Raw genomic sequence first — 21299 nt, 5'->3', positions numbered from 1 at the left:
CTTGTGCAACATTTCGAGTTCATAAATCAAACACAAAGGTGCCCAGCCCCTGAATTTGTTGTTAGAATTATACAAAAGGAAATTTTTTTAAAATTCAAATTAAAGGTTTCTCAATTCAAAACAGCAAGCTTTGACAGCGCACCCCCAAAATATTCCAAAAATACACCCCCCCACCCCCCCCAAAAAAAGATACAAACAACCCCCAACAACAACAAAACAGAAAGAAACTATGAAAAAACTTCTTTTCTAGCTACAAAGAGAAACGCAAACTAATTTGCAATTTCGTTATGGTTTACAAGACGAGCAATACTATTAATATGAGGTGAATGACTGTGGACTACAAAACTACGTGGTGTACCGGGGGTGGGTGGAAAAATGTGCCCGAGCAGTTAGGACTGGTACCGAGTATAATGGCCTGTTTGTTTTTAGCCGCCTTTTGAAAGCAACGGACAACGAGGTAGGAAGTATTTGCAATAATTTCTTCCTGTAAATAGTCCAGATTTTTACACTTAAGTGGTAAATGAGTTACGTTAATCATTTTTGCACTTGTTTCTGTCAAAATTGTTGCCTTGTCCTTCGGCGGACAATGATTTTACGGTCTAAAAAAATCGAGGTTGACGTGTCTAAGGTTACCTACTGCAGTGCTTTGTCTGACACCAAAAGCATAATTATTTAATGCAGTGGCTAAAGGTCTTGGTACTTTTTGTCGTAAACCAGTGAATCAAAAATTCTTTTCTTTAAAGCTTCTTTTAATAAAAAGCTGTAGTTTTATCCATAAATACCATTTGTACTTGGTTGGAGTTTAGTCCGAGCTTTGCAAGAGAACTTGCAACAGCATAGCTTGTACGAAGATACGAGTCAAATGATAAAGAGATTACCACTATTTTAATGCTATGAAACCGTCTGGGGCAAACCTCAGTTACAAAGCTTCTAGTACACATTTCTGAATCGAGCTTAATTTGTATTTGTGGAGTTTAAAGTAGATTTGATCAAAAAGTAGTTGATAGGAGCTTCTTCGTTTGTGTGTGAAGGTGGTTTGATTTTTCAACATTGGAATTTTCTCGTCGAAAGATATACATGTAAGCTTACAACGTAAAAATCTATCTGATTTGTTTGAATAGATTATTCTGACTAGAAAACTATTCCCTATAATAATTATAGTACAAAGGCACTTGAAATAAATTTTGTTGATGACCTTTGATATAAATAATTATAATATATTTTCTTTACAAATTTTTTGAACCTTGCATGTTAAATGGGTGTATGAAAATGGATTTTAAAATCGTCTAATTACAACTTGTAATCACCTGTGTGACCCAATGTGGCAATCCCAAAGTGGAGAGTTGTGTTTTGTGAATTTTGAACTGTCAAATTGCAACTATTCTATTTTATTTTACAGGTTGCGAAAGAAACTACAGTTTCCTATTTTGTAGTATGTTGTGATGTTTATATTCTATAATGGAGCAGCCCACCCCAGTTTCTGCAGTCAGTTCAGAATCAGTGACGGGCCATGTATCATCAAATGGGGCAATCCGTAATATTCAGCAGGTACGTGTAACAGCATATAACTGTTCCATAGTTTCTACACCAAAGGTGACACACTTTATATGTTATACATTTACCTAATTTATGTGTTGTCGTTTAATTTTACCTTTAGTACAGTGTAGTATTAATCCTTTGTTTCTTATTCATTATCATATTTAAACAATAGAGTGTTTCTGTTGAGAAACTATCGGCTGATAGTTGCCCTACAGAAATTTGGTGTTCTTAAAACAGATATTAGCCTGAGAAGCGAAGCTTCAATGGCTATTCGCTTCTCGTGCTAATATGCTAGTTTTAAGAACATCAAATTTTTAAGGGGCAACTATCAGACCGATAGTTCTGAGACAGAAACACTCTACTTGTCTTATCATTTTTATGGTTCACCACTAAATTTTCTTCGGTGCACCCATTCAAAAATGAGCATCGTGAATATTTTGTACTTCTTAAGATAAACTCAATTAAAAGCCACATTTTAACAAACGAAACAAAACCAGACAAGAAACCCACTAAATGTAGTGAATTTAGTTGTTTCTTTGTCTGTAGGACAGCTTGTTTTAAAAAAAATTCACGGGCAGGTAGCCAGGTACTATTCATCCAGGCATTTTTCTCAGACAACTATGGTATGTTAGCATAACCATACTGACCTACTATTGGTAATTGTGCAATCTGATTGGCTACACAGGTGCCTACTATCGATCCGTAGAAGGCTCTCGGAGCGCGCGCGTAGTCTTCGCTGAATTTTATCAATTAAAACCTTCAATAAATCAATTCTAGCGATATTCTGAGTTTAATAGATCGGTCAGTGGGTTATGCTAACACAATTAGACGGCTCACGCTCAGTTTCTACCGGCTTTGGATAGGAAGCCCCTCGCCAACTAGAAACCTCGAAACCTCGAGCTCGCCGTCTAATTGTTAAATAGTGCCCTCAGCGGATGAACACTATCACATCATGTGATCAATTTAAACCAATCAGAATGGGAGAAAATTTAGTGGTGAACTATATATAAATGTCCATATATAAAGAACAAAATAATGGCCAAAGGGTCATTTTCTTTGGCGACGTTTACCACCGAAGAAGGGCTCTTGCCTGAAATGTCTGGTTTTTAAAAAAAAATCTTTTTTGGCACTTTATTACCCATTTCATTACACTTTTATTTTTTAGTGCCACGCAGTAACTTTGGAACTTTAGTAATATAGTTTGTCAATGAAGATGCCTTGAAATAACAAACTTGGTATTTCTTCTGCATAAAGAAAAAATGATAACTTACTTAAACTCAACTTTGCACTCTCAGGAATACTTAGAACAGTGGCATTTACTGGAAAACTTACAGTCTGATTTAGCATCTGACGCGCACTCTGATGACAGACAAGAATCAACAGCTTCTTTACAGAACAGCACCATATCAAATGCTAATATACAAGATGCTGAATCAACTGGTTACCAACAAGAAAAGGTGTGCAAGTGGTCTGTTGTGTTAATTTTTAAGAGCAAACAACATCTTATTAAGCCCTTTAGTCTCATCAATGCCTGTATTAAATTAAAGTGCCTATGGAATGAAAACCAAACTTGTTGAACTCATATGAAAGGCCTTTCAAAATGAAGAAAGATGGTGTTTTCCTTTTCCTGATATCTTTTCTCGTTCCAGAGATATTAACGATTTTGTATTATGCAAATTAGATAACTGATGACGTCATAAGTTTGACAGCAATTGGTGTAAAATCACAAAATCAGTTGTATCTCTGTAAATACTAATTGCAAAGTAATTGAAACTTGGCACCAATATTGTACCCTAAGAAATACACCACATGTTGCATATTTTGATGTTGCTATGGCAACACCCTCGGTTCCAGATCTCTTTCATGCGGATATGGCAATCCCAGGTTTTGATCCATTCCAAACCTCATCTCCCACCGTTAGGGTCATTTGGGTATCTAGCGCAATGAGCACATTATGTATGTTTGGAATGACTAAACTTTAAAATGACTTTAAACTTAGAAAATGACTTTTAAATTTAGAAAAGCGTAATAATATTAAGAAGCATATACGTAAACTGTTTGTCAGTGGGTCCATCTCAACTGATCCTTTCGAAATACTCAACGCTGAAAAATGCTTTTATAGAAAGCTCTATAGTAAACAAAAAGTTAATCTAAACGGTGATGAAGCTAATTTCTTCTTTAAAAATCCAAATTTAAAAAGACTCTCCGAGAAATTAAGCACAAATTGTGAGGGAGAAATAACTCTTCAGGAATGCAAAAATATATTAGGCTCTTTTCACACGGGTAAAACGCCCGGAAACGATGGAATTCCAATAGAATTTTATAAAGCATTCTGGCCTTTATTAGGCAAATTTATGGTTGATTCATTTAATGAGGCTTTTTACAAAAAGGAAATGTCTCACTCACAGAAACAAGCTGTTATAACACTTATTGAAAAGAAAGGAAAAGAAAGAAACTATCTTGAAAACTGGAGACGAATATCATTAACTAATGTAGACGCGAAAATTGCATCTAAAGTAATTGCAGCTAGAGTTATTAAAGTCCTTCCGGAAATAATTCACTGTAATCAGACCGGTTATGTAAAGGGTAGGTTCATTGGCGAAGCAGCAAGATCAATTATAGATATTATGGACTATACAAAGAAGCAAAATATACCAGGTATATTACTTTTTATTGACTTCGAAAAGGCATTCGATAGCATCGATTGGGAATTCATGTTAAAGTGCTTAGACGTGTTTGGTTTTGGACCTAGTTTTAAAGGATGGGTAGAAACATTTTATAAAAATATATCTAGCTACAGGTGTGATAAATAATGGGATGTGCACATCTTACTTCGATGTACAGAGAGGAGTCAGGCAGGGCGACCCATTATCACCATATCTCTTTATTATTGCAGCTGAAATTTTAGCTACTGCGATTCGAAGTAAAACAGAAATTCAAGGACTTAAAATAGGGCGAGAGGAATTTAAATTCGTACAATATGCTGACGACCTCACTGTGTTTGTGCCAAATCTCGATTGTGTACAACATACCTTTCATTTGCTAGATCAATTTGAAACTTGTTCGGGTTTAAAGGTCAATTATACCAAAACTGAAGCTATGTGGATTGGCTCCTGTCGAAATAATACAGCGGCACCTTTGGGACTTAAATGGGTAAATACAGTGAAGGCACTTGGAATAGTTTTTACATATAACGAAACTGAACAATTGCAGAAAAATTTTTATGAAAAACTAAAAGATATTAAGTTGCACACGCGGTTATGGCGTTGCAGAGGTCTCTCACTGCTTGGAAAAGTTACAATAATTAAATCCTTTTTGCTTTCGAAGATGATATATGTATTCTCAGTTCTCCCAACTCCACAAGATTTCATCAAGCAGATTAACACTATTATATATAACTTCCTATGGAATGGGCCTGACAAAATAGCACGAGCAGCAACAATTAATGACATTAAATTTGGAGGGCTAAGGCTGATAGATGTAGAAACTTCAATTAAATCTTTAAGATTAGCCTGGCTTGGTAGAATATTTTCTGAGGGCTCTGCACCATGGAAAGCTTATATTAATCAAATGCTTGACAGTTACGGTGGCACTTTTCTATTGAGATGTAATTATGATGTTAACGATTACAACTTTCAATGCCCTTTCTATAGCGAATTTCTCCAATGGTGGGCTGACTTTAGAAATGATTCCTCTACCAGGCCTCTTATATCTGAACGTATAATCTGGAACAATAAGCTAATTAAAATAGATGGTAAGAGTATATATTTTGACAATTACGTTAAAGCTGGAATCATTCTAACCAATCAGATGCAATTTAATAAGGATAACGTGGAATCATATAATAGGGCAAAAAATGAAGGGTTGAGACACACAAATTTTTTAACGTGGTCAGGGATTCGATGTGCAATTCCCACCCACTTAAAAGCCTTAGATGGAAATGAAAGTGAAATAGATTCACTAACATTTCATTTTAATGAAAAGCTACTTGACCCAGTAACTTGTAAAAGTAAGCAATTCTATGAACTGCTACTCTCAAAAAGGGCAACGGTATCGAGGGGTTTTAATAAACTTAAGGAAGATTTTGGATTAGATGATACAACTGTGTCAAAGGCTTTTCTTAATTTAAAGTCTATTTTATCGGAAACCTTTGTTAGAAGTTTTCAATTTAAACTGTTAAATGATATTACATTCACTAATACGCGGTTAGCAAAAATCGGTTATGTTCCAAATGATACTTGTACATTTTGTAAAAATGAGTCAGAAACAGTATATCATTTATTCTATCACTGCTCTTTGACACATCTCTTTTGTTCCGCAGAAGATATTGTTTAACTACCTTATTAAGCATGAGACATAAGACGTAGGGTACCCCCCTAAGTAGAGTTAGCGCGCATGCGCATTTTGACTTGTTGTTGGACCACGAGGCGAGGACGGCCGCCATGTTGAATAGGAATTAAAATGTTTTGTGTGTTCTACGAGTGTTGTTTTGTTCGACTGACCTTGGAACCTGGGACACAAGCACATCTTTTGGGAACACTTTAAAAATTTCTGGTTTGTATTAACAGGCCAACAGGAGGAACTTACGCTAAAAGACGTGTTCATTGGGAAAATAGAAAAAAGTGATTTGTTGAATTATTTTTTAATTCTAGCAAAATTGCATATCTGGTTGAGTCGGAAACATTCAAAAATCCCAAATATTGATGTATTTAAAGAACTAGTTGATCTAAAATATAGAACTGAGAAGTATATAGCAGTAAAAAATAATATGCAGAGCAAATTTCAGACTAGATGGCATTTATATATAAGTAATAATAGCTAAATCATAAGTTCTTACGAGTAAGATAATGGTAAATAGATAAGATAGTACATAGGTATATTGTAACGGTGTCATTGGTATATATGCACCGCAAATTTGTATATAAGTCTGTAAAATTGTAAAATTTCTGTTTACAAAACAATGGCAATAAATATGTGGAAAAAAAAAATGTTTGGAATGACACCACTCACTTCTCCCTGTAAAGCCACAAATCATGATATTTGATACAAAGAATAAAAAGACTGGAACCAAAAGTGTTGCCATAGCAACATAAACATATACATGTACCATGTGGTGTCTTTCTTAGGGTACAATACTTGAAAACAAAAGTATGGCATCACAAAGTTTCCAGATTACCACCTAGAGCATTAATAATAAAATTAATAGAGGTTTTTAATGGCTTGCCTATCAAACAGAAGCCCTTCATCAGTGTTAGCAGACAAGATTAGTGTAGTTCATTGATTGCTACCTTTCTTCTCTTTTTTTACCCCTTCAGGTAAGCACTGAAGAGTGGTTTGTTCTTGGTGAGGACCCAGTGGGTGTTAGTCCAGATGTCCCATCTGGGGATGAAGAGATCATTGCAAAGGGTAACAGTGCCTCTGAAACAAATGCACAGCAAGACAAACAAAGTGCTAAACAGGTTGGTTAAATCACAAATTTGTGAGTGATAATCAAGGGCCGTGACGCGTAGCACCTGTTTTGAATGAGTAGTACACTCAATGTTGCGGCCCCCAAAGATGTTGATTAGAGTTATGTTACACTTATGTACAGAGCAAAATGCTACAGGTGTTAACTTAAGGATGTTCGCGCTAATTGTTTATGCGCATCCCTACTGCACACGTAATTCATGTCGCAACGCCATGCCACGTCATACTTTGAGCGTGCGCGCTGAATAAAATTTCTAAGAGCATATAGGGTGGGTTGCCGTTCCGCTAGCTTCACTTGCAATTTGCTCTCTTAAATGGTCGGTGACCCCTACTTTTTTCTTAACGGATCACTTTTGTTTATTAATATCTACGTTTTGCGAAAAAATGAAAAAAATCTATCGAGTGGAAGTTTGATTTTTTTGTCACACTGATGGTTTGAATTCCGCTTTTTGAGCTTTCCTTTTTGCCGTACGACAGTTTCAAATGCGTTTTTCCGGGGTTTTGTTTTACTCACCTTCGATATTTTTAACTATAAACCCTGTAAACCATGCTGAATTACGCGTGCCAAGTTTTCAAAATCAGGGTAGTTTTCGACACGCTTTCTCTCTGAAACGTATTCGGTGACCCCAACTTTTGTTTGCATTTCTGACACAAGTAACTCATTATCTAACCACAGCAAAAAAATTAAAGAAATCTATTGAGTAGAAAATTTTGGCGCGAACGTCCTTAAATGCACAGCCCTGGTCACACAGCTGGAGAATGTTATAACACTGAAATGTTTTAACCAGGGCTCAAAAACAAACTTGAATTCCTGCCACTGAGTGGCAGGTGACTAACCTGTGTCCTTGACGGTTGAGGCGAATAAGAGTAAAACGTTGGTTGCCCAAAAGGAAAAACCAACTTGTCCCAGACAACCAGATAGCACTTTTATTGAAAACCTGTTTACTCAGTCAGTCAGCCAGCCAGCCAGCCAGCCAGCCAGCCAGTCAGTCAGTCAGTCAGTCAGTCAGTCAGTCAGTGGTCAGTCAGTCAGTCAGTCAGTCAGTCAGTCAGTCAGTCATCCAGTCTGTCAGTCAGTCAGTCAGTCAGTCAGTCAGTCAGTCAGTCAGTCAGTCAGTCAGTCAGTCAGTCAGTCAGTCAGTCAGTCAGAGTTTGAAACCTCAAAATCCCACACTGATGTTGTGGTACTGCAAAAATTAAGTAGACAGTGTCTTTAACTTAAAGGGCTACAAGCTGTTGGTAATCTGAAGTGTCTGTATTTATGAGTTTGGAACTCGTGAACTCAGACCATTGGGCCAGGGGAGCCACCTTGTGAGGTGACAAAGAAATGTGGCTATTTCTGCATTAACCTGTAATCCTGGTTTGTTTCATCTGGTGTTTTTCTCCTAGAGTCATTGCCCAGTAAACAGGGACCTTAAGATCAGTCAGAGTATGGTTACATGATTGAGTATGAGTGTGTCTTCTCAAAGCTAGACAGTGCACATGCTATTCATGATCATGTGCCACACATATCTTATTCCTGGGGTCCCTTCACTACTGGTTTACAATAAGAAAGAGTGAGGCCTCTGGAAACAAGACAGATTTGAAATGTGAAAGTAGTACTCATAGTCAATCCCAACCTTCAACTCTAATCTTGAGATCCCTAGTTTTCAAAAGAAAAAATTATGGAAGGGTCTCATATCAGTTTTCTCTAATATATGCATAATGTTTTTTGTCAGCAGTTATCACCATATTCGGAGCAATGGTATGAGTTAGAGCAGCTCAAGGCAAGTGTAAGGTCTTTAAGCCATGCCGCAGGTTTGACACAGTCACCCCATCCTCTACCTGATGACAGTGAAACATTAGCAAGTGGATTAAGCAGTGGTTCAGTGAGTGTTGAAGCTCTTGATAAGGTCGGGCTAGAGGGAACCAGTGCAGAGCCACATGGAGAAACAATTCAGGCTGGTGGGTTGTCGATTAATATCATAAAATGTTTTAAGTGTATTTTAGCGGTGTTGAATAGTAAATGCAAGACTTTGCAAGACGGCGAGACTGATATCTTTTGTGCGAGCCCGAGACCTTTTTAGCCTTGCAAAAGAAATTGAGCCTCTGAGAAGGCATTAGAGAGAAATTTGAGACGACGAGACCCCTGAAATTTGCCTGAAATTTGGCTAAAAGTTTGCAATACGTTCATTTTTTGAAGGACCATTCACCACCCCTTATTTTAGTATCCTGGAATAACTTGAATTCTTGATAACTATAATTCTAATTATATCACATAAATTACAGTCGAACCCCTATTAAGCGGCCACCCATTAAGCGACCACCCCCTATTAAGCGGCCAGTTACTAAAGTCCCGAAAATATTGTCAGTATAATACTGTAAATAAAACCCCTTTTAAGCGGCCACCCCTATTAAGCGGCCGCGGCCACCTTTCTGCCGTCCCGATGAGCGTTCTTCTATTGTTTTTACCTCTATTTAGTGGCCAATAAGAATGTAATATACGACATTTAAGTAAATTTCCAACGAGCTCAGATCGTGACGGCCGATGAAATCATTCAAACACAGGTTTATTGTCGTCTTCATGTGATTTCGTTATTCCTTTTCACCTTATTTTGTATTGAAATAATGTAACCTTCTTTAAAGACCTTATGCTACTTTCTGACAAACCCCTATTAAGCGGCCAACCTCTATTAAGCGGCCAGTTGCCATTTCCCCTGTATGCTTGATTAGCAATTGTATAGCATTGATTATTACATGCCCAAGACAGCTGTGAGCACCAATTACTAAAATCAGCAGATGAGAATGCTTTATTCCCAGCCCAGTAATCATTTCAGTGAAGTGTTTAGTGGTCCATCGGGTCGAAGCTTAGGAGTATTATTATTTCCCCCCACTGGAAGGGATGCCAGTCCATTGCAGGGTTACCCCAGAATTAAAGTAGACCAATTTCAATATTTTAAAATTCAGCCTAAAACAATAGACATCACTACGAGGCTCTGGGAAATAGACCCCACTAACTACGTGTAGATCCCTGGAGCCTCATACTGAGGTGTATTGTTTTAGGCTGAATTTTAATATACCGAAATTGGTCCATTGCTGGTACCCATTTATACACCTGGATGGAGAGAGGCACTTTGAGAGTGAAGTCTTTTGCCCAAGAACACAACACATTGCCTCAGCCAGGGTTCAATCTAGACCACCCAGACCGCTCAATCCAGAGTTCAGCACACTACTCTTTAGGCCTTGTTACACACATGTAGTCCTGATTATCAAGCCATGTTACCAATCATTTTTGTGCTGTTGTAGGGTCCATGATGATGGGCATGCCCCAGGAAGCAGATGACATTGTGGAGCAGGTAGAGGAGGAGGATCCAGGCGACAGTGGCACCTCCTTCAGCATGGATGGATCCGGTGCAGAAGACAAGGAAATAAGAAATCGGTGGTTCCCTCTGAGGCCAAGTGCTGTGGGAGAGGATGATGAAGACACTAATCAGGTCACATATACTGCAACTGCAGCTGCAGCTGCAGCTACTCATCATTTCAGTAGTGATCGACTGCAGGGTGTCTCACATGCTTGGTCTGATGATGACGCCAAGCAGACACCTCCAGAGAGGTCACAACCAGATGGAAGAGATGGGCCAGATCTCAAGCGAACACCTTGGATGGCTAGCACCTACATGAGCAGGCAGCAGACAGGCGCCCTTCCTGCTCAGAATGTACCTCTTGTCAGTAGCACAGCTGGAAGTAAAGACAGTGGAAGTGATACATCTTTGCCGTCGCAGCCACAGAATGACGACGGTGATGTCACACCTCCTGCTCAGAATTTTCCTCTGGTCAGTGGTAGGGCTGAAAGTAAAGACAGTGGGAGTGACACATCTCTGCTGTCGCAGCCACTGAATGAAAATGGCAATGTGACACCACTGGACATTATCACCAGAAGTGTCCCTTCTCTTCCAAAAGGTGCAAGCCTCATCAGTGAGCTAAAGCACAGACATGCCCCTCAGTTGAACAGTGATAGTGATACTGAGAGCCCAGTGTCTAAGCTGCTTGGACCAAACTTCCGTGCAGTTCAACAAGTGCTGGATAGGCTGAAGCAAGACAGGCTGTCTGATAGTGTCAGCGACAATGCAGATGATCCAGCTTTTGAGCAGCAGTCCTTAAGAGAGGAAAGCTTACAATCCTTGACAAGTACTGGGTCAAAGGCTCATGGAACAGAATGGTCGGCTGTTCAACCAGGCGTTGGGATTAAAACGCACCCTCCTTCTGAAGCTGTAACCAGTTACGAGATGCCTCCTTCAAGGCCAAATGGAATGCTTTATTCATCGCACACAGAGGTGCCTCAAGGTAATATACATTCGCGAGATGAAAGTCACCGGAGTCTTTCCTTAAACGCTATTGACACCTCCAGGAAATCGTGGGAACCTGCACATGCATCAAGCTGGACAAGTGCAAGATTGTCTTATCTTGATCCGCCTGAAACAACTCCTACTGATACTACACCACAGTTGGTCATACCAGCCACCATAGTACCTTCACAAGACCACAGTTCACCCAGTATCACAAGTGTAAGGATTGCAGGGGAAGAATCTCGACCTTCCTCAGGCCACAGCAGCGAGAGGTTGTTTCAACACGACTCTTCTCAGTCTGTCCCACCTGCACTTCTACAGTCACCGTATAAATATTCAACTGAGCAGCGCCCTCGAAGTTCTATAGACCTCAGCCTCAGAAGCTCGAGAATAGCTTGGGGGGAACGTACAGCTTCAGATACAAACATGAATGAATTGCTTCATCCTAAAGACAGATCTGCAAACACAGTGCTTCCATCAAGCGCACATAAGCAACGTCTGCATGAACTAAGTCCTCACAGCTCCTTAGGAAGCACTATTCAACCTTTCAGAAGAGCTTGGGCAGAAAGTACCCAAATACCTACAAGTCCCACAGCGAGAGAGCTTTCCACTGGTGATCCCAATGAAATGATGTCAAGTGTTACCCCAGCAGACAACTTAATCTTCCCTGGTCATACCAGCTCAGGTCTTGTTGATGATGCAAAGGTTGCAGCTTTAAATGTTGATGCTACACTTTCTAGCGTTGGGGAGAAATCTCACGATTCAAACAGAACAGGACGAGGACACAGAGAACCTTTGCCACATGAAAGAGCCAGCGATAGAAGTGCTTCGTCAGATGACACAGATGACCTGTTGACCTATGAGCCGGTTTTTGAAGGAGATCGACAGTATTTACAAATGCAAAGGCGAGCAAAGCGTTCAGGATCAAAACAGAGACAATCTGATGCAGTGGAGCTCCATGGAAGCAGATTGCCTGTTAGGACCACTAGAGATATAGAAACTGGTACAAGGATGTCTGGCCAGGAACAACCACTTTCAATGATGCAGGGCCAGGAAGGCATCCAAGGCACCCCTGTGGACCTTAATGACAGTCAAATCAAGGCCATACACTGGTCTCTGGGCGCAGGCACTATTTCTCCCATATCGTTTGATAGTGCGGCTCAGCTCGATTCACAGCTAGGCAAGTCATCAACTCCCTTGGGTCCAACAAGTGAACGTTCCAGTGTCCGTGAAGCTGGTGCCCTGCAGGAACAGAGCCTTGAAGAAGATGACACTACAACACGAAGCGAGGATCGAGATAGGGCTCCATTTAAACAACCCCAGAGTCATTCCACTACAGAAGTCTCCTCGTCAGATGAGATTTACAGACCAGTTTTATATGGAGATGGAAATAAGGAAAACCGGCCTGACGAGAGTGCGTTCCAGACCACATCGTATGGAATTTACGACATTCGCAGATCCTCGGGGCCTGGAAGCACAAACAGACGCAGGAAGGCTCTTGGACTTCATCCTAACCCAACAAGGGAGGCTGTCAGTGTCAGTCAGGAAGCCAATGGGCTGGTTTACATTTCAGGGAGCTCAACACCAAGTAGTGTGCAAGATGTCAGAGGAGGGTATTTGAGAAGAGAAGACGATCCAACCGAAAGGCCAACTTCCTATCGAGAACCACAACCATACCAGCAGTACTATGAAAGAATTACTGAGAGGACTGAAGAACTTAGGAAGCCTAGAACTAAAGACCATAAACAGGAAAAGCAGGCACATGTCCCAAAAGCACGGCAGGCTCGAGATGGTCATGGAAAACGAGATTTTCAAGATCCATACCAAGATGAATACTTGCCACGCGAGGACAGGAGGTCTGATCGTTCGCACCGACGCCAAACACATGTTGCTTCACGCAAAGATTCGCCTGCCAGTAATGGATCGCCAGAGCCCGAAAAAGGACAGTTACATCATAGTTCAGACAGGTCAAGGCAGCCTTCAGTGCCGTATATAGACAGAACTGATCCCAATAGAACCAGTCATTCTTTGGGTCACAGTAAAAGATCTGTTAGTTCTGGCAAATCAAAGTCAAGGTTCATGGAAGATGGGCTTGCTTCTTTATCCCAGCAAGCACGACTTGAAAAGAAAACTGGTAGTAGAAAACATCATTTAGAGACATCAGCGAGCAAGGCTGGTCATTCTTCTCGCGACAAAAGTGATTTCCGTAGTTCCAAAACCAGCCGATTAGACGATAACATTTCAAAGTTATCCTCGCTGATCTCAAGATCACTGGACGAGAGTCTTTCCTCGTCCTCTCAGACATCAACAACTGTTTCGAGACGACCAACTTCGAAAGGTAAAAAGGCGAAGATGTCTTCTTCAACTAGTGAAACATCTGACGTTTCTGAATTTTTTAATTATGCTTTCTTCGAACCTCGATTCCGTCAATCCATTGGGCAAAAAATGAAGCTGAGAGAGTTACTGAGATCTGTCAAATCGCGGGACATTTCGCCAATAGTCAGGAGGGCTCGGGACAGCACTTCACCAGAATCTACTTCAACTGTGTCAAGCAATGATGGCAGAGGAGCAGAACGAGACCAACCACCGAGAGTAGAGAGGGAGCCACCACCTGCGTTAACTGAACCTCGACGCTCAGAAACAGTAGCTGGAAAGCCATTTTTTACCTCAAAACTGCCAGCGGCTGAACCAAAGTGTACGTGTTCTCGGAAGGTTGTCACGCAGGCAACGTCACCAGGGATAAACCGATACAGCAGAGAGGATGATGATGATAGGGTGGTACGAATGCCACAGAGACGCGATGTTGGTGTGAACTTCCCTACTCCGGCTGTCACAAGACGCCAATCTTACGGCTCAGATGAGACACCACGTGCACAAATGGAAGACGCCAGTACACAGACAGGCGAGGTTACCAGTACACGGAAAGTCAGCAGAAAGATTGATACCGAACCTGAAAAGTTACCACCTAAACCGACGAAAAGTAGAAGGAATATTGAAGAACATGGGGTGATTTCGCAACCGTCCCCCCCAAAATCGGATTACCAGTACGTTACGGAACAGAGAGATAAGCGTAAGCCCAAAGAGCGGTTGGTAGCGAGCCAAAATTCACCAGATCATAGTATCAAATCGAGCACTGACTGGAGAAACAGGACACAGGAGCCTGCCTGGTTTCATCCATTGACGAGTAAGCCACAAACTGAACAAAGAACTACAATGCAACTGAATACTACAAGTAAAAGTCGCACACGGGACGAATTACGAGTGGATGCGTTTGACTCTCTAGTCAATTCGTCCAGCTCACTACAGAAGCTGACCCTTCAAGAAGCATTTCTTTACGCAAGGCCTCAGTTTGTAAGGCGCTCAAGGGACAGAGTCGCGAGAATAGAGGAGGCTGCACGAGAGAAAGAGAGGCGTAAAATGATTGCAGAGGCTGCTAGAGAGGAAAACGAAAGGGAGGTTGTTGAGTTGAAAACAAAAACACCTCCTTCAACTCCCAAGCCCAAGACTCGTGTGAAAAGTGGTGAGTCAATGGATGGCCTGCGTAGTACACGAGTTAAATCACAAAACGTGTGAGCAAAGGAAAGGACAAATATTGATAATTTTGAGGGGGAAGGGAAGGGAGGGAAGATCCCTCTCACTCCTCCCCCCCCCCCCCCACCTCCCCCCACTTAATTACTGTCCTGGTTCCAATATTCTTTCTTCCCTAGTTCGCTTGTGATACGTTTAGCCCCTCACAAGCGTTTCCTTTTTCAGCGCTTAGGCAAATCGTCAGCTACGCAGACTAGACAAGACTATAATTTTTAGGTTTCCTGCGACACAAATACCGTAAAATTCCGGTTATAAGCCATCCCGCTTATAAGCCCCCCCGGTTATAGGCCCATCTATCTGGCAACAAAAAAATACATCCGATTATAAGCCCTCCCGGATATAAGCCCCCCTCTGCCGGATGACAGTACTGAACAGGGCTAAATGTTGCTTTATTATCATGATGCGTTTTTAACTTAAAAACGTATTTCGATCAACACTCCCGTGGCTCTTTTTGAAACGTTTTTTTTTATTCCGCTTATAAACCCCTCCGTTTATATAAGCTCACCCAAAATCCCTTACGAAGTTGTATAAGCCCAGGGCTTATAACCGGAATTCTACGGTATAAATTTTGGCTGTTCAAAAATCCGTAAAATCCGCGACAAAGCCGCTTTAACTACCCCAAAGATGGTGCCCTATGATGGTTTCCTAATGTAAATTTTATGCAATCATTGTTTTAGACCAAGTGTTTATGCCGAAACCAAGACAGATGACTCGAGCGGAGATAAAAGAATTAAACAAAAGGTAATTATAACAAAAATGATTATATTTCAACGGTATTCTAGAATTACGTATCGAAGAACTCGTCGAACTTTTCCTAAGTTGTAAGTTATACTACTTTGGGAGGTAGAGACGCTCTCGGCTATCGATTTTTGTGCTTTGTAAACTTCCCAAGTGCACCCATTACTCAACTGTGCGTGCTAAAGGTATGACACTGTATCTAAATTTTGGAATAACGCGTACAGTTGTTACACAATCACTAACGAAAACTTAAAAGGAGATCAAACTTCTGAACAGTTAAGCATCTGTCAGTACCACGGAGGAATATATGTAGCTTTTCAAATTCACTAGAAGAAAATTGGAGTAAAGTAGAAAAATCTCGTCAGGTAAATGCAATTTCTTTTTTCTGTGTTCATTGTTTGCGCCACATCGCGTCACATCAGCGCGTGCGCGCGCTCAAGTTGAAGACATTTGTCAGCGTCCACCCATGGGCAAATAGCAAACGCTATTAGAAGGTTGTGTTTCACGGGACAATTTGCAACAACCATTTTTTGCGCAACAATGTTGGCAAAACTTGGGTTCAAAAACTCGCAACATGTGCCGAGTCAAAAGCTGCGCGAAAAATCGTCCCTAGAACAATTTTCGCCCAACATTGTTGCGCAAAACATCGTTGTTGCAAGTTGTTCCGTGTAACACCGCCTTAAATTAACCAATCAGAGCGCGCATCTTACGTAGGGGTTGAGTACGGAAAAGTATTTTAGAGAAAAAAAATTCATAGATTAACGATACTCAGCTAATCATCTTGCAGTTTGTTTTTCCTTAATAGTACTCTCTCTTTCTTTGTGACTATACAGGCTTTACAAGAACTTGCCCGAGGTAAAAGCAAAAAACGAAGAAAAAAAGCGGTTAGCTTTCTATCGTACAAACAGATTACGGGCTCAGCTGTATGACAAGGTAGGTTCACGTATGTTTTATTGTTAGTTTCAAGGTGAGGACTCCGCGGTCAGAAAAAAAACGACAAAATTTTAATTTAGCCACACCAAGATTTCTGCTCAAATCAGTGTAATGTCAGAAAAATTAATTTCGTATTCTAAACTGTAGGGTTTTGTGACTCAGGTGATGGGACGGTTTGATATATTTAGTGGACTGACTTTTTCGCGAAATAAAAAAACGGACTTGGGGAAATTAGCTTGATCACGAATTCCTGTGCTAGTAAAAAATAGCTTGTGTAGGCCAATGTTAGCAGTGCTTAAATTTGAGTTTTAGCAAACGGAAAGAAACAGATTTTGGCGCTTGAGAAAAAAAAAGAGGGAGCGAGAAACAAGCTTACTTTTTATAAGACCAGTTAAGCAAATAGCTGCTTTGAATTGGTTCAATCCTATGCAATTCAATGATCACTTGTATAGTACTGGCAGTTGGTACGGGTTTTGAGGTCAGTTCTGAAAAAGGAAAATATCTTAAGGAAGCTGAAAAGCAAAAAAGCAAAATCAACTTTAGTTATTGGGCTTAAAGGCAAATGGATTTGATCAAATTACCCAGCTAGGGGTATCAAAAACGAGTGAAGGTGCTGTTGAAATGGCCAAAAAAATGCCACATTGAGTATGCTAATCCAGTCTTCTTTCTTGCAGAGAGTTCGCAACCGCCTCAAAGGAGCTGGAAATTGACCGACGGTCTCAATAGTTAAATTTTATTGTATTTTATTGATGCCATTTATCGTTTTACACCTTCTATCAATTTGCCTAGACTGCAAAGTGGTTTTCCTGGATTTAAAAAAAATCAGTGAATAAAGTGGAACATGCTGCAAGTGCTCTGTTGCATATCATGTGACATAAAATTTATATTTATTAGATGTATGTATATAAGGAAACTAAATATATTATGCTCCCTTTATGTCAGGGAATCATTTGTCAAAATTTTATTTCTCTGTAAATAAAGATCTGTGCTGTAGATCCCTTGTCATTTTATTGTGTAAAACAAACTCTAAGATAGAAAATACAAACACAAAAATTGACCTGTGAAGATAAAGGCTGATAATTTAATCAGGTTTTTTCTTATCAGAACTTAATCTTGAAAGTGTTTTCTTCTCTTGCCCACTGGAATGAGTCCAAAACCTCCATTTAAGAATGAAAATGGCTCTGGATGGAATCTAACATGACAGCATCTGCTCTATTCCCCATCTACACTTGTGGGGGAAGTTCCAGGGGGACCCTCGGTGTAGAGGGTGGGCAGAAAGGAACTGGGAAATGTAGGCAAAACGTTTTTCAATGAACTAAATTTCACAACCTAGCAAGTTATTTCAACCACGGTTGCACTGTATTCCCAGGGCGGGTGGGGTAGAGGAATGCTACCATATAAAAGCGATGGGGATGCTCGGTTTGGTCTCTAAAGGAGACCAAACTGGGTGTAGCTCAAGATACCATTTTTCATGCCTAATTAGTCAACACAGTATAATGTGGTTTTTAATTTCATTTCATTTTGACAAGCTTTAACATCCTAACTGAGACCAAAATCTGTAATTTACTCCCCTAAATGAGATGACGAGCATCCCCGCCCCTTTCATATGAGAGTCCCACCCCGGGACTGCATTGTCCGATATGTTGAGTGATTTGAGCTGCTGATGAAGTGCCGTAGCCTGGGGAGGGGGCCCAGGCTCGGGCCCCCCAAAACTTTGGCTAACACAAAATAAAAATATTCAAAAGTAGAACAGTAATCATGTTAGTATACTGTTGGATTCTTTTAGCATAATAAGTGCTTTCCCAGTGCTATCTTTATAACGTTTTCCATCAAGAAAATGTCCTTGGAAGGCTCGAAATGCTTTTTTAGAGACCCCAGATTTGAAAATCTCCAGGGGAAGCATGGCCCTGGACCCTTCTAGAAGCTCGTAATATGCCCTCCCAATACATTTAACTCTGCTACGGCACTGTGTAGTTTTAGTTTAAGCATGCAGAATTTTTCTACCAATGAGACTGCAGAATTCCCTTTAACATTTTAACAAAGGGTTTTCTCAAATGTCGCACATCGGTCACTGTGCCTTTTAATGCATCATCCAAGTCTTGCATTAAATCATCATCCATGGGCTGAAATTCCAATCCACCATAAAACACTTTCTCATGCTGTTCTGAATCATAGTTCTTTTCAAGCAAGTTTATGCCTGGTACAAAAAACGATGGCAGTTCTTTCTGTTCAAGACAGTTTTCAATGAAATCGTAGACATGTTTAGCCCAGATAATGAGTTGATCTTCACATGAGTTTTGTATGTCCAGGTCAATTTCTTTTCGGTAAGATTTATCCACCAATACAAAAAGTGCATTTTTCAAAAGATAACTGGATACAACTTTCTCTGCTGTGACTAAATTATCCTCTGGCCATGTTAAATCTGATTCCTGGGGTGTTGATTCCTCAATGTCACAGCCACTATGATTCTCTTTTTCGGAATCACTTGGTTTCTCTTGCACTGTTTCTGTCGTTGTTGCAATTTGGGGGCATATATAGGTACTTCTCACTGCCTTTGCAAGAATGTAACCCAAACAAACATGTCCTGGAAGGGCCTGGAAAAGTTCAGTTTCAGCCAGAGAGAAGGAAAGACGAAAGTGTTTTTCGCCAGTTTGAAAAAACTCTTCTCCATGCAACGCCATGACCACGTGAACTCCTCTGCCCTTCATCTGTGAGTGTAGCAATGCTGTTTTAGAGACATTTGAGGGCCAAAAATTGGGAAAGTGCAATGCCGGGACAATGTCTACATTGATTGACAGATCTCTGTAAACTTGGCCATGCCACTTGAGTGTAATCTTGGTTGCATTTGCTGCTATTACGCAAACACTTACTGGGGTTAGTGCCAAGATATCTTTCCAGGTTTCCTTTTCTAAAAAGGCTATGTTAAGTTGGTCACTGAAGTCATTGATGAGTTTTGCGCTCCTCAAACTGTTATCTTTGTCTATGTACTGCATAATCTCATGATCATCAAGGCAAACATCTGGTTTCAATTGTAACTGACAAAACATTGGAGGGCTGGATGCCACATTTGGCTCTTGGAAACACTCAGAAAGTTTGACCATTGTGCACAAGAAATCAAACTCATCAGGAAATCCACATTTGGTACCTTCGCTGACACTACCCGAGATTTCAGGCTTAAAGGTAAACAGCGGACAGGTTTTTGAAACTTTAACTGCTACGCGCTCAATAACTTTGCTAACTGCAGTTTGGACCTCCAGCGTCTCTGCAATTTCTGGTAGTTTTCCGATCACTGGTGACTTTAGCAGCTTCTTGAGAGTTCTGTTAGGGTCACCTTTCAGACAGAAATCTTCAGATTGCATGTGTTCAACCTCTTCTTGCATCTTGAAATGATCAAACTCTTCTTTTAATGGAAAAACGTCAGTTAAGCGTTCCCTTTTAAACGCTTTGTTCAATGACTGAAAATAGCTCTCAAACAGATCAACAAGCTCTGCATATCCAAAGTACCTCGCCCACTGAAGCGGGGTTCTACCAGAGTTATCTGGCATTGAAGCCAAACAAAAATCACAATAAGTCAATAAATATTTCAATGTTGCGGAATTGTTGTAAAAAATAGTGTAGTGAAATACAGTAGCTCCGTTGTTGTCCTTGATATCAACCAAGCAATTACCACTCTCAAGCATTTCTTTTAAATTTGTTGTATTTTTCCAAGAGCATGCTAAATGTAAAGGAGCAACACCGTTTCTGTCTTTGATGTTCAAATCTGCACCATGGCTGAGAACGAACTGCAACAGAGAGCTCTGTCGTAGTTCAGCTGTGACATAATGTAACAGAGTGCGTCCGAAAAAATCTTGACTATTAATTTCGTAGCCTTCATTTATGAAGAGCTTCACTAGCTTGGAATGTCTTGATTTCTCTTCAATGTATCGATCTGCTGCGCATGCGGTACAATCTAAAAACCACAACATATGCAAAGGTGTCATTCCTAAAGAATTTCTGCTGTTCACCGAGATGCCAGATCCTATCAGAAACTGTATAGTCTCTATGCTAGCACCCGATTCAATCCCCTTGTGTAGAAGGTTTTCGCCTTTTGCGGACAGCGAAGCAGATAAATCGACGCCAAGATCGACAAGAACTTGCAATACCTCGACAGCATCGTGTTGAAATAATTCAACATTGTTCAGTAACTCGTAAGTTCCGTTTAGCATACGATCAGTTTTTTGTAAGGAAAATCCCCAGTCTATAAAAGTCTGGCATGCTTTTGTGTTTGCATGTTCTAAAGCATGTTGAAAGGGAAGTCTTTCTACACCATCCCTGCTCATCATATCTGCTCCGTAGTTTAGCAGAAGTTGAACCATTTTATAAGCTTCGTCGTCGCAGTAGCTGATACAATGGAGCGGCGCGTTTCCGAAGTCATCTTTCCTATTAGGGTCTTCCCCGCCTTTTAGACAGTTTTCTACGGTTTCTAGACCACCATTTAACGTTACTTCACAGTGAAGTGGAAAATCCATCTTCCAAAGCTTTCCTCCACAAATAAATGCAGTGGCTTCCTCGTTCCCAGGGCCTTCTCGGCGTTGCTTCCGGCGTGCGCAAAAGAATTTTTAAAAGGCCCGGTGATTTAACGGGGGAGGGGAAAGGAAGCGGGGCTTTGATTTGGCGCCATTGTACAGCCTGTTCAATTAGCTTTTTCCCTTCTTTTGCACTGGTTGTAAA

At 40.5% G+C, this 21299-nt stretch overlaps 2 protein-coding genes across 4 annotated transcripts; one reads left to right on the top strand and one right to left on the bottom strand.

The window, feature by feature from the left end:
• The first annotated feature begins 353 nt into the window (after nucleotides 1-353).
• On the top strand, nucleotides 354-17582 carry LOC144642757 (uncharacterized). 3 transcript variants are annotated; one of them, XM_078501810.1, is made up of 9 exons: nucleotides 354-457; nucleotides 1400-1548; nucleotides 2835-2996; nucleotides 6855-6998; nucleotides 8727-8949; nucleotides 10291-14850; nucleotides 15596-15659; nucleotides 16490-16589; nucleotides 17264-17582. In XM_078501810.1, exons 2-9 carry the CDS (start codon nucleotides 1459-1461, stop codon nucleotides 17297-17299), a joined length of 5379 nt encoding a protein of 1792 aa, XP_078357936.1. In that variant the 5' UTR covers nucleotides 354-457; nucleotides 1400-1458; the 3' UTR covers nucleotides 17300-17582. The 3 variants fall into 3 exon arrangements, with proteins under 3 accessions (XP_078357936.1, XP_078357935.1, XP_078357937.1); XM_078501809.1 differs by having other exon boundaries at nucleotides 8724-8949; XM_078501811.1 differs by lacking the exons at nucleotides 354-457; nucleotides 1400-1548 and adding an exon at nucleotides 7960-8018 and having other exon boundaries at nucleotides 2860-2996; nucleotides 6855-7018.
• LOC144642772 (uncharacterized) lies at nucleotides 17316-21107 on the bottom strand. The gene has a single exon (XM_078501841.1). It carries the CDS (start codon nucleotides 21095-21097, stop codon nucleotides 18590-18592), a length of 2508 nt encoding a protein of 835 aa, XP_078357967.1. The 5' UTR covers nucleotides 21098-21107; the 3' UTR covers nucleotides 17316-18589.
• Nucleotides 21108-21299: the final 192 nt, after the last annotated feature.

Source organism: Oculina patagonica, chromosome 2 (genome assembly GCF_052425735.1).
Source record: "Oculina patagonica isolate OP01 chromosome 2, crgOcupat, whole genome shotgun sequence".
Lineage (NCBI taxonomy): Eukaryota > Metazoa > Cnidaria > Anthozoa > Scleractinia > Oculinidae > Oculina > Oculina patagonica.
The sequence above is the reverse complement of the archived record's forward strand: the minus strand, read 5'-3'. Positions and strand labels throughout refer to the sequence as shown.